The sequence below is a fragment of the Motacilla alba genome, chromosome 2 (assembly GCF_015832195.1).
Source record: "Motacilla alba alba isolate MOTALB_02 chromosome 2, Motacilla_alba_V1.0_pri, whole genome shotgun sequence".
Lineage (NCBI taxonomy): Eukaryota > Metazoa > Chordata > Aves > Passeriformes > Motacillidae > Motacilla > Motacilla alba.
The window spans coordinates 143,330,848-143,344,759 of NC_052017.1; the positions used below are offsets into that span (position 1 = coordinate 143,330,848).

At 37.2% G+C, this 13,912-nt stretch overlaps 1 protein-coding gene across 11 annotated transcripts in view; it reads left to right on the forward strand.

Annotated features, from left to right (window-relative positions):
• EFR3A (EFR3 homolog A) overlaps positions 1-13,912 on the forward strand; it is a 76,216-nt gene that overhangs the window by 47,888 nt on the left and 14,416 nt on the right. For all 11 annotated transcript variants that reach the window (XM_038126738.1, XM_038126734.1, XM_038126737.1 and 8 more), the window contains 8 exons: positions 567-731; positions 2,934-3,048; positions 4,903-4,954; positions 7,698-7,870; positions 8,337-8,412; positions 10,961-11,122; positions 12,365-12,496; positions 12,983-13,050. In XM_038126738.1, coding sequence (XP_037982666.1) covers positions 567-731; positions 2,934-3,048; positions 4,903-4,954; positions 7,698-7,870; positions 8,337-8,412; positions 10,961-11,122; positions 12,365-12,496; positions 12,983-13,050 — 943 coding nt within the window. The remainder of the gene's footprint in view (positions 1-566; positions 732-2,933; positions 3,049-4,902; positions 4,955-7,697; positions 7,871-8,336; positions 8,413-10,960; positions 11,123-12,364; positions 12,497-12,982; positions 13,051-13,912) is intronic.

A 13,912-nucleotide genomic window follows, 5' to 3' on the forward strand; every position in this document is an offset into this window, starting at 1 on the left:
TGATGGAAAGAGCTCATGATTTGATCCAATGTATAGAACTGGATTTTAGTAGCAGGTTTTGAAATAACTGAAGTTCAGAGGCAAGTACCTGCAGTTAAATCCATTACTGATGCTTAATTTCAGCATCCACTTCTGTTTTGTATCTGAAACTTGCATGGTGAGTTGACTCTGGGCTGTTTGCACTCCCCTTTCCCACAGGACAGGGACAATGCAGATAGAAAGTGACAAGTTTCATGGATCAAGATAAAGACAGTTTGATGGGTGGAGCATGCACAAGGAAAATCAGGTTACCTCCATCCTGACCAGACTCAGTAGTGGATCATAATGGATTATGCATACATACCTGACTGTATTTCCTGATTCCAAGTTAATTTCTAAAGTATCAAAGTGTAGGCACACCTCAGAAGTTTTTTCCTAGCTGTGATGCCTCAAACACTCCAATTCACTTGGTTCTCTTCATAATCCTACTCTCATTACTTGTGAAAATGGATTGAAAAGCCCAGTTTTAATTTTGTTCAGATACCTCCCTCTTGACAGGTGCAATCACTGTTATTTGTTGTTTCCAGGCCCAACAGTTCTGGAGGTTTTTAATACCTTGTTGAAGCACCTGCGCATCAGCGTTGACTTTGAGCTGTGTGACAGGCGCAGTTCAGCTGAAAGTACCACTTTAAGCATAAGCTCCAAGGAGAGTGATGAGAGGATTGTCCAGAATGCAATTATTCAAACAATTGGTGAGTAATACAATTGACACAAGCTCACTTAAAATTTCTCCCCTCTTCCCTAAGGAGATGATATTGGACCAGCTTGAATTATTAAGAAACACTACAAAGTGTGGTTTCTCTAATTGTGTTTGCCTCTCATTCTCAGGCTTGCTTTATGTGTTTGATTCCTGAAAGGTTTTTCTTTTAAATGTTAACTGAACACATAGCCAAGAAGGTTATGAAAATTAAAAATGCTGATGGACTTCAAATTAATTTTAATCCTATTATTATGTGGCCTTTGAAATGTAGAAAGCTCTACCTTTGGTACAGAACTATTAATCCTTCTATGAAAATCACTGCAAACAGTTGTATACAGTAATACATTTTTTCGTAGGTAGTGCTTTAAAATGGATAGAAATGAATGTTAAACATAGTAGCAACAATGACACCTAATGGCCAGTTGTGCTACCATGACTTAACTGAAGTATTTTAATGCGCAGCACTTGAAATCATTTTCTCAACAGTTTCTCTCCCTTTCTCAGATTGTCCCTTTATGACAGTGCTGTTACATATTGGGATGCCTTTATGATATGCATTCCTTTTCTTAAAGAGCAAGGGAGATGTAGCTTAAAGGTTGTTCACTGATCTGTACCTTCACTTGCCTTGAAGAGCAGTAATTAGTATGTAGTAGATTAGTTCTCACCATTTCATAGAGTTCCCAATTAAAATGTTCAACTCCTATTAAAAAAAAAATCCCACAAACCAACCTTTTGTGAAGCTTCTTTCTACTGAAGTTAATGGTATACCATTTCATAGTAATACAGTAGAATATCTGGAGTTGGAAGGGACACATAAGGATCATTGAGTCCAACTCTCCCAGGAGTCCCTGCTCCTCCCAGGACTGCTTCAGCTAAACCATGTGCCTGGGAGCATTATCCAGATACTGCTTGACCTCTGTCAGGCTTGATGCTGTGACCAGTTCCCTGGGGAGCATGATCGGGTGGCCAACCTTCCTTTCAGTGTAGAACCTTTTCCTAATGTTCCATCCGAACTTCCCTGATGCAATTCCATCCCATTTCCTCATGTCCTGTCACTGGTCACCAGAGAGAGATCAGCATCTGCTGTTTCACTGCCCCCCTGGAAGGTGTTTGATGTTCTTAGATTGAGGTACCCAAAGCATGGACTCAAGGAGGGGCTGCAGCAGTGCAGTGGAGATGGGACAGTCACCTCCTCAGCCAGCTGGTGATGCTTTGCTCGGTGCACCAAGGGCACAGTTGGCTCTTTTGGCTGCCAGGGCACACTTGATTCACACTGGACTTGCCATTCACCCAAGCCCCCGATCTCTTTCCTTGGGGAATGTTGGGAATAACAGTGTTATCTCAGTTCCCTGGGTGTGCTGCCACAGCTGTGCCCACTGCCCACTAAGAGCAGGGCCCAGCCTGCAGCTGGCACTGGAATGGCAGCTGTTCCCACTGGAACTGTGTCTGGGCAGCTGCTTCACTTGTGGTGGGTGCAGAGCTGAGAGAGGACAGGGTCTTCTGTGAGTGGAAGCCATTCGTCCCTGGTGGAGCTGGCAGAGCTGCAGTGCCCTTCCTGTCAACTGATGCTAGCACTCCCTGAGAGATACTTTTAAGGCAGGAGAGGTGTGTGTGTGCCTGACAGTTCTCCTGGCCCTGCCTAGGTACCCTCAGCCATTGTGACTCTTTCTGCTGCCATGAGGTTCTCCTGGTCCAGGAACCCTTCCTGTACCCCATGCTGGAGTGCTCCTTTTCCCATGGTGCTGGCACAGAAGCTCTCACCTCACCACTCCCCAAGAACAGCAACAGTCCAAAAATACTATATGTCTCTGGGATTTCTGTCCCCTCACTTGTAATATTTATTGGAGGCTTAACAGACAAAAGTAACTATACTGTGTGCCATGAGAAACACTTCCAGTTCCTCATTAGGTACAAGTTAATAGACACCAGATATTTATTTTAAGTTGTATATTTAAAGGAGGATAAAATTAGAAGGTTTTAGTTTTCAAAGATGAAAGTATCATGAAAAAGACTCGCTAAAATCATTCAGCAAAAATAAATATGAGAATATGCCCTAAAACAAGTCATATGTTCATTCCCTGTATTTTAATATATTCCTTGTATTTTAATATATCCTTGTATTAAAGGCTTTTCTTATAAAGACAAGGGCCCTATATCTCTTTTTGTTCTGTGATTTCATTCTGTTTTTATTTAGGATTTTTTGGAAGCAATCTTCCAGATTACCAGAGGTCAGAGATTATGATGTTCATTATGAGCAAAGTACCTGTTTTGGGAACAACTTCACAATCGCTGGATCCTAGTAACCTTGGGTTTGTATATCCTACATTTTTAAATTTCAAATTAAAAATCTAGATTTTAGAATCCTGATAAATTAAGAAGTGAAAGACATTAAGAAAAGTGAAATGCAAATTCTCACTCCTTAGGGGCTGTATTAAATACTATGCAAAACCAAGCTCAGTGTCAACAATATGAAGTCAACCTACAGACATTTTACTGATAAAAATTAACTGATTGGAAGGCAGTTTGTTTTTCACTAGAACACTCTTTCTCTCTGCATTTGTACAGTTTTTTCTGAAATTATGTACTTTATCGTTGTTAATGCCATAACTTTTTACTTTTTATATGTGGATTTTGGGAATGAGAGGAATTCAATTATAAACACATTTTTTCAAATAGCTGCATAATTTACAAACTATTTCTAAAGTTTGGATTTTTTTTTAATTCTGTACAAGTTGACTTCAGATTAAGAAATAACTGCAGAAATTCCAGTGAATTTTGGATTATTCCTATGTATTTAGAAATAGGAGAAAGTTATAAGTGGGCATACTTAATAAACCCATAATTTAAAAGTCACCCTACACTAACTTTTCCTTGTATAATTTTCCAGGTATAATTTTGTTTAAAAGACTGCATTTCCTCAGTATGAGGAATTCACTGAAAAGGCTGCAGCTGTTCTTTCCATATGTGCACAGACACTTTGCACCACATAAGTGATCCCCTAATAGGTTGGGTAGGAAGTCATTGTCAGTCTCCAGCTTCTTAAAGCTTTTCCTACAGTATCCCTGCAGCATAGGATGCTATTCCATGGAAGATACAAGTCTGTGCCAGGCAGTTGTCACTCATTGTGGAAGTATTTGAAGAACCAATCCATATGAAATTCTCTACTTGGATAAACAGTTGGGGGTGGTGGTTGGTTTTTTGGTTTTTTTTTTATTAACTGCATAGTTTTCCATTTATGAGATTCTGTGTAAACATGTGTCTGAGCAGTACGTTAGTATGATGTGCATATGTCACTCTGAGCAAAGAAGGCTTTCTGATTGCTGATAAAGTCTGGCATTACTTAGAATTTTGGTTTCAGCTTCCCAAGACATTTGAATGATACAAACAGCCAGGATAGTAGCCCATTAAGGTAGAAGCTTCCACTGTTGTCTAGAGGCCAACTTTTGTGAAGAGGGTTGATCTTCCTTTACACTATTTAATGGAGAAAATGGCTTGTACCTGTTTTACTTTCCTGAAAGAATCTCTGTGAATGGAGCAATTTATTCCAAATGCACTTTTTTCTCCTAAGACCTTGCAAGAATAGTGACTATATACCTTTAGCTCTTTGGCTACTTTTAGTACCTGCAGGAGGAAAATGAAAACAGATGAAGAACAGGTCAAGTAGTGTTTCATGTATCTTCCTGTGATATGAAAGATGAGGAATCTTTCAGTTTTGCTGATAACTTTTTTCCAGTCTCAAAGTTTTAGGGTCTGTCTTAAAGAAAAAATGTCTGCGTTTCTTAAAAGATTCAATTTCATTTTAATCCAGAAGAAATTTTCAGTGCTGATGCTTGTGAAAATAACAAGCTATCAGGGTTGTAGTGATCAAACATTTTAGAGATTTCTGAGTAAAACATAAAGATTTATACCTGCTTCACATATACAATTTAATTTTTTCTTCAACTGAATGTGATCCATTTTTTAAGCCTTCCTATAAATGTGTCTTACAAAAACATTTCATTATTGCAACTCAGTTGGAAATACTTTTCTTTATCTATGATCATCCAGCATTCCTTCCAAGACTGATGTATTTACTTGTCAAAAATGAGAATAATGTCTACAGTAGAATAATATTTAAAAGATATGCAAGAAAACCTAATTTGTATTTTTTTTCCCAATTGTAGAGATTTGGGAACCAGAAGGATTCAAATCATGTTATTGAGATCTTTACTTATGGTAAGCCTTTTCTGATCAGTATATGTTATAAACACTGTATATGTTATAAACACTCAGTGTTTCACTTTATGTATATATTTGCATATTCATATTGCTTGGACCTGTAATTCTACTGTGTAATATTGTGAAAGCATTTTTCCAACTTACATTACAAACAGCACAAGAAATATACCTCCACCTCTTAGGATTCAGTGAATGTCAGTTATAATTGGATCTGCAGATCCAAAAGAACATCCTAGAGTAGATTGAGTCCTGCCAGCAGTATTGGCAACATCAAAGTGAAATCACTTTTATCTCTGAGCCTGGAAAAGTAGTAATTAGTAGAATGGCCAATGTTTTTAAAACCATAGGAATAGATACCTCAGACACAGTTGTTCTTTCCTTCCTAATGTTTCCCAAATTTCTTGTAAGGTGTGATTGAATTTTTTATCACAAATACATTTTTCAACTGTAAATATTCAAAGAGTATTTCTGGAAATAAACCCAGATGGTAAAAACGAGGAAGTGGGTAGTAAAGGAGGCTCTTGCCAGTAGAATCCTGGCCTGTTTTGTTGGAGAAGCTGAAAACTGTTTAGTGACTCAAATAGGGGAATGATGTCACAAACTAAAGTTTGTGACAGAAAAAAAAAGAGTTTCTGTCCCTTCTTTGGCATGAAACTCGTGTATGGTGTTTGGCAAATAGGTTAAACTATTCTTGGCTTGTCTAAATCTAAGACTCTGGTTTGCAGAAGAGCTGGGCATTCAGAGTTGCAATTTAAGGATAGAAAACTTGTTAGGAAGGACCTCAGGTGGTCATTTTTGCACATTATCTTCATTAAACATAGACTCAGGTATGTCTAAACTGTTCCTGACAATATACATCTCACCAGTATTAAAATTCCATTAAAACAGGTAAAGATTGTTCGAATGATTTTGTGGGCTACATAGCCTGTAAGTGTGCTTTAAGGGAGTCAGAGTGTACATGTGGAAGGGATTTAACATTTTGGACAATGAATTTTTGTTTGCATCTCTTTTAGAATATGGAAGTAAAATCCCATCATGGCACAGAGGTGTGAAAGTCATTGTTCTGATGCTTAATAAATTAGTCATTGATAAATATTGTGGAAAAAATCCAGCATTGTACATCATGTATTCTTTACAAAAGAATAATATTTCATAACATAATTAGCCTGTTGTCATGCATACCCAGACAGACAAGTTAATGCTGTACAGGCAGTTGAAATCTGGCGCTTCATTAAAAGTGTGCATTTAGATTTGCAGCCTTGCTGCTTGTGATATCAGTCGTTTTCCACTTTCAGAATGATTGATCAGATACCTTCTTGTCCCCTGGTGCTCCTGTCAGCCACGTCCCTGTGAAGCCCTCAGCTAAGCTGGGGGCACCGTGCTCGCTCAGTGTCGTGGTTTAACCCAGAGGCACAAGGGACCACCCAGTCACTCACTCACCCTGCCCCCAGGGGCATGGGGAGAGAACCAGGACAGTACCAGTGAGAAAAGTGGGTTGAGATGAAGACAGTTTAGTAAGTAAAAAAAGGAAACCAAGAAAAACAAAACCAAGAAACGAGAAAAAGAAGTAATAATAAACCAAAATCCCTACTGCTCACCACAAGCCAACTGACAGACAGCCAGTCCCAGAGCAGTGGCAGCCCTCACAAATTGCCTCCTGTTCTGCTGCTGAACATGACACATTTTAATATGGGATATTCCTCTGGAGGTGTGTAAGCCCTGCTCAGCAGTAGCCAAATCATCTCTGTGTTACCAGCACGGCTTTGGTCACAAATCCAGAACACAGTAGCACATGTGCTGCTGTCAAGAAAATTACCTATCCCAGCCAAAACCAGTAAAACACAGCTCACATGTAAAAACTATAAGGATATGGAATATATATAAAGAAGATACAATTATAATGGAAGTCTTGGATGAAAATACGATTGCATTTATAATAATTAAATTTGGAATAATTTTGCTCCACTCATCCTCAACAGGTTATATGTACTTTGTAATATATTTTGAGATTGTAATATTCTGGTAACCTCCATTTTAAGGGATGATAAAGTTTAAATATTTCTGGCTACTGTAGATGTTCAGCTAATTAAAATTTGAATTAGTAGTTAGGTAGAAGTTTCTTTTTCTTTGTGTACCTGCAGAGTTTGCTTCAGTTAAAAGTAACTGAATGAGACACATCAGAGGTAGTATTAATTTTTAAAATAACACTGTGGCACCAGATTTCTAAGAAAGTGATATTTGCTTACTTCATGTTTTGCAATAAAATAGTACCCATAAATCTTTGAGGTGTACATATAGGCCCTGATTTCCCATTTTTTATTTCACTTGAGTTTACCATATGTGAACAGCTCATAACCTGAAATGGAAAAATCTCTGTTGTAATTATTGACTGGAATTCCTATCATCTTCAGTTTATGCCCTCCAACTTTTCATAGGCCATATGTTTTTTTTCATTAAAAAAAACAAATCATAAATCATACCTTTATTTTTTGATTCGGAGTATGTTTGTAAAGAAAGGATCCTGAAAAATCCTTTTAACATGAGGCACTTAATTTGAAAATGTATGCTGATGTCCTTCCAAATTCATACTAAGGTCAGGAATTCTCAAAATTAATACAAAAATTCAGTTTGAATCTACCTTGTGGATGCCAGAGCAATCCCACTAAAAAGTGAGTGACAGCTGCAATTAATTCTTACAATGCAGTAATGACACATGAATTTTATTTAAAACAATGAACAGGTGACTTCAGGATACAAAGCCACGACAATAAGTAATGCACTTCCTGCCCCCTTTCTGGACCCATTGCTGTCTCCTTCACTCATGGAGGACTCTGAGCTGAGGCAGCTGGTGCTGGAAATCCTGCACAACCTCATCGATCGGCACGACAACAGAGCCAAGCTCAGAGGGATCAGGTACTGCTCTTCATTTATTGCCTGCTTGAAATTCCAGCTCATTACATTACCTGAATGACAAGTACTGTTGATTTTTAAATGGTTTTGCTAATATGAATTATTAATGTACTGTTTTGGTAAATGCATGATGCTCAGTCTCATTTATTCATGGCAAGAGTTTTACAGGTAAGCCTCAGAGCACAGTACCTTAAAGAACTATTACAAACATCATGGTTTAGCCATGTAGAAGACAGAATTTTATTTTTTATTTTTATTTTATGTAGATAAAAAAATACACAATTGTCGTAATTCTCTTTCTGGTTCTCCATCTTCAACTGAAATTTGAATATACTTGTTAAGCATGGATATAATTAAAATGGGAATTGGATCAAGATCTGTTTGAATAGTTCCTGCATTCCACATTCCCTTAATTTCCAACTTTCTTTTTTTTTTTTTTTCTGAAACAACACATCTCTTTCATTTGTAGAATAATACCAGATGTTTCTGATCTAAAGATAAAACGAGACAAGATTTCAAGGCAAGACGTGAGCTTCATGAAAAAGGTAATAGAATGAAACATCACTTTTCTACCTAGAAATAAGTAACTGAACCAATGGTTTTGCTTTTCTTCTGCAACTGTGGTTTTGCAACAAGTCACAAAGATCAGTATCAAATTATTGTAATCAAATTACAGTGGTTTCAGTGTTGAGGTTTTCTACATACTTGAAAGGTGATTCCATGCAATAAAATTTTAATTTATGTCTCCAGTTAAAACCTTCATATGTATGAAATTAGAACAGCATATGTCAAATCCATGATTCTGAAAAGATCTCCCTGTTGTTAAATCCCTGTGCAGCATTTAATTTTTGCTCAGTAGCAGTTTTTCACTAGTTTGGCTTTTATTTTGCTGTATTTTTAGACAATTTTGTATTTAGAAATCTTTTTATAGCTGTGGTACAGGGACTTATGTTTTATGTTTTAGGTAAAGATGTCAAAGAAAGTTAACTTTGCACAAAACAGCTATCTTCTTAAAAGATTGTTTTCACAAGACTTTGTACCAGGTGACTTGTCAGTATATTTGGCTTTAAAAAAAACTGTCTTTTTTTAGCTGATACTTAAGTGGAGTGAAATTGCTTACAGTAAACACTTTGGGTTTTATGTGGGAAAGATGCATAAAGCTGTTACTGTGCTGTGTCATTCCTGACTCTGGTTTATCTGTGTAGGTATGTAAACAAAAACCAGAAAATACTGAAGTAGGCAAAATACTGCATATGTAATAATATGCAAACTAGAGTTGTACAGCATTCAAGTAACTTTGCAAGATAAATGTTCTTGCTATAGGTTAGTCCAGTTAATATTCTTCCAGTACCTGTTCAACTGGAATAATACAAAAATAAAAAAATACTCCAACATTGGCAATTATTAGTAATGTGTCTTTTAAAAAGTGAATTAAATTGTAATTAATTAATTTAATATCTATGATTTGAAGCAGTTTGGATAAGATGTATTTTGCCAGATGAAAGCTGTAGCTGTCAAACTACATATTTAAATTGTTAATATTGATCTGAGAAAAAGGGCAGAAGAGGAAAAGTGATTCTTCACAAGTCAAGAAAAGATCATACAGGCTTCTAAAAATATATCAACCCTGGGAAATGAAGTCAGTCAATGATTATCTGTGTGCTGCTGTTACTCACCTGGTGTAGATGTGCATGTTAGCAGCCTGCTCTTCCCAGATGGTCTGCATAATCAAAGGACAGGGATGAGGCATCTCCAAAAGTTCATTAACACCTGGATGACCATTTGGGTTGTTTGACGTTACCTGGGCATCCTGAGGCAATTTTGTATCATACACAGGTGGAATGGAACCAAACATAGGTCCAAAACTCTTTGTCTCAGACCAGTTACCCAGTTTATATCTATCCTTTCTTTGAAGGGAAATGTTTAACTTCTTGCATTTTCCAGTCTTCTAGAAAGATGCATATTGATAAAATCCACATAATCATTTATTTTCCTATTTGAGTGCAGTTCTTTATCAGTGGGATAAAAAAATTCATTACTTCTATTTTCCAAATATACTGGGTCTTTAAACAGCCAGCCTTTATTTTGTAGTAGTTTCTGTGCTTTTCTGATAGCTGTATTTCCCTATTTTCTAAATACAGTGTGTATTTGAACAAGTCTTTGATTTTAGAAGTAATGAAAAGACCAACAATGCCATCACTATTTCTTAAGTAAATATGTCCTGTTTGAAAAAGAGAGGTTGAAAATTACTTTTCTTCCTCCTCCTAGAGCTGTATTAATATGTCTAGAGTTAGTCTTTAGGTCTTGAAAACTATTTGTGTCAGCTGATTAAGACTTCTGCCCCCCTCCAGATTAGGAATGCTGGAGTGGTACTGAGCTCTGTGTTCCATACAACACCTGCTGCTTATCCTGTGTTTCTTGTGTTGGCATTTTTCTTTTGTGTTGAGTTAATAGTTTATTTACTGATTTACTTTGGTTAGGCAAAGTGTAATGACAAGAAGGTCACTCTTGAAGTGAAGAGTGTCATTAAATTACCTGTGTTTTTCACTGGAGCTGCAGCCTCCCTACACACATTGGTAATTGAGCCCTGCTCACCTTCTGAAACACCTTCTAGCAGAATTTTTTCTTGTTGAAAAAGAAGGGGAGTTGCTTAATGAACAAATTTGATGTCTTCGCAAGGATAGCACTTGGAGCTCATCAGTTACTCAAATGTTCTTGAAAAATATTTTAAGATTACTTTTTGGTTTCTCCTTTTCATGAATGGGCAATTTTTTTCTAATATTTCAACAGGAAATGAATTCCAACATCTGATACTGTGCAGTAATCATGCAGTTCTCTGTATCATCTTCTCTATCTGTACATTTGGGAATAAAATAGAACAGTACAGTGTTTATAAAGAAGCTGTTATTAAAAACTTGAGGTCTACTTGATTAATCACATACTTGTTTCTCTATGTATGTGTACACCATGTATTTTATCCTTTTTTGGTTTTTTAATTCTCAATCTGTTGGAGTAGAGAGTTGGACCAGAAGATCTTTCTAACCTAAATTATTCTTTATTTAATACCCATTTTCTCTTTTATGTCTTTTATAGCATGGTCAGCAGTTGTACAGACACATCTACTTAGGCTGCAAAGAAGAAGACAATGTCCAGAAGAACTTTGAGCTCCTGTTTACATCTCTAGCTCTTACCACAATAGAACTGGCCAATGAAGAAGTGGTTATTGACCTCATTCGATTAGCAATTGCCTTGCAGGTATGAGTCTATATTGAGTTCATTGACTGACAATTTAAATACGTAATTGGAGATGTGAAGAACTGGGGGGGGTTGTATATTGATCTTCAAATTGGAAATCTCATAATTCTGTCTGAACTTGATTGATCACTAAGGAAGTGCACTTTGTATGTACCACTTACTAATGGGGACACTTCATCTAATCGGTTTTGTAACAACCTTCCATAGCATGTGCTGTTCAGGAAAAACAGCAGATGTGGAAATTTGTTGGAACATTTATTAGAATCACTGATACTCATTAGCAGATTGACAAGGTGTTCTCTTGACACATGATCTTGTGTTCTATATAAAATGTATGGACTGTCTGCACCCAGGATGAAAACTTCTATATAATTAATTGATTGGTTGGGAATAATTTAGTAACTATTTAGTAACTAGTTTAGTAACCAGGCTATTTAATCTTACCTTAGAGTAATATTCTGTCAGTGTTTTAGGCTTTTTTCCTTAACATTTCTATAATAGGTTCAAATATTAACTCATACTTGCATACAGTCCTCAGGGAAACTGGATAACTTATGAAGTTTATCTGTGTTGAAATCAAAAATAAACTACTGCTAACATGTGCCCTGGAAAGTTGATGAAATCAGGCCCTGTGTTCCCAGTATATTCTGTCATTAACCTTATTCCCAAATGTGCAGCTATATTATAAAACATCTGAAATGCAGTGTGCATCCTTAATTTTAAAATGTGTAATTGAACCAAATCCTTACTTGGTGGGAATGACATTAGGAGTTTTACTAGAGCAAAAATAATGCAATCTGATTAAACATAGAAGTGCCAATATGCATTAAATAATTCCCTCTATTTGATCTGTGATTCACCCTGGTGATCTTTATTATCAAACTGCTGTTTCTAATTTTCCTGAGAAAATGTTAGGATCAACAGGTGGTAAGGACAAGAGACTACCAGTCATTAACCTGTACTTCCTGTCTGAGAAGCAGAATTTTGAGTTGAGTACATTTATTCTTCTTCATAATGGTTGAATCTTTTAAGCTCTCTAACTTCAGATCAATATATTCCTACTTCAGGAGTGATCTAAAAGACTAGAATTTTAAGATGAGAGATATCAAATGTTAAGTAATAGCAGATAAACATCATATGTCAGATAGTGTTGATAGTGTAACCAGTGATAATTTTGACTTCCATGTAGTCAGGACAGCCTGCTAACTTTGGAAAACATCATGCTAACCCCTTATATTTCAGGATATTGCCATCATCAATGAGGATAATCTGCCAATGTTTAATCGTTGTGGTGTCATGGCATTGGTTGCAGCCTATCTAAACTTCCTGAGTCAGATGATTGCAGTGCCTGCCTTCTGTCAGCATGTCAGCAAGGTAAGACGTGGTTAAATACTTCAGGTCATTTAGAACAATACACAGTCTACTGTAAAATCAGTAAATAACTTGTGTCATGTGCTTGCTTTTTGTGTTGATCTCTCCTATTTGTGTCCACTGACATTGTTCTTGATCTTCAGTCTCTCATGGCATTACTTGCTGACTCTTAAGATTATAAATAAAATAATCTTCTCTCAAGATAGAGCATTTTATTTTGCTTATGGTGCCATATATAAAGGGCCAAATCCCTATCTGGTACAAGACTTTACGGTCCCACTGTCTTTGGTAAAATAGTATTGACATGCACAAGACCATGAGAACCAGATTTTTAGTCTAAGGGGTGAGAGCCACAGTCTCTTTCCCTGGTTAAAAGAAATCCCAAACATCTCATTTGTGTTGAGGTTGATGTTAGGGAAGGTTAGATGTTGAACAAAACAACTATGGAACTATTCCATTTGTACTATTTGACATGAGGATTTTTTTCAGGTCATTGAAACCAGAAATGTGGAAGCAGCTTATTTTCTACCAGAAACAATTTTCAAAGACAAATCCAAGTAAGTAGATACAAAATGGGAATTAGTGGACAGTGAAGCCCCTATTTTGCTATTAAAAATCATACATCATTGAGAAATGTTTCATATATGAAAAAAATCAGAGGTTTTATGGTGTTCTGGACAGGCAGAAGAATCCCAAGCATTAAAAGCATGTACACTTATAGGGAAAAAAAAAAAAGTGGGCTTCATACTTTTTATAGTAGTCAGAGGCATTTATACACAATAGGATGCTCAGTGTGCTAACACAGCAAAATACATTTTCACTGAATCACAGAATGGGTGAAGGTGGAAGGGATCTCGAGATCATCTGGTCCAAGCTCCCTCCTTAAGCAGGGTGACCCAGAGCAGATTGTGCAGGACCACATCCAGATGCTTTTGAATATCTCCAGAGATGGAGATTCTGCAGCCTCTCTGGGTAACCTGCACCAGTGCTTGGTCACCTTCACCTTTGCACAAAAAAGTGTTTCCTGATGTTCAGACAGAGCCTTACAAGTGTCAGTTTGTGCCCATTGCCTCTGGTTCTGTCACAGAGCAGCACTGAGAGGTGCCTAGTTCTGAGGCCTTTCCACCCTCCCTCCCTTAAGGGAGCTGTACACCTTCTGAGATCAAATTTTCCTCTCCATGCTGAACTGACCCAGCTCTCTCAGTTTTCACTGGAGATGCTTCAGCATCAGTAGTAATCTACCTTAGTGACCCTGTGGAGCCCAGTGCTGGGCTCCCTACATGTCCTGGCTAGCCCAGCTCCTGACTCAGCACTCCAGGTGTGGCCTTACCAGAGCTGAATAAAGGGCAAGGATCTGCTCCCTCCACCTCCTGGTGTGCTCCTTCTGATGCAGCCCAGGATACCCTCAGTCCTTTTTGC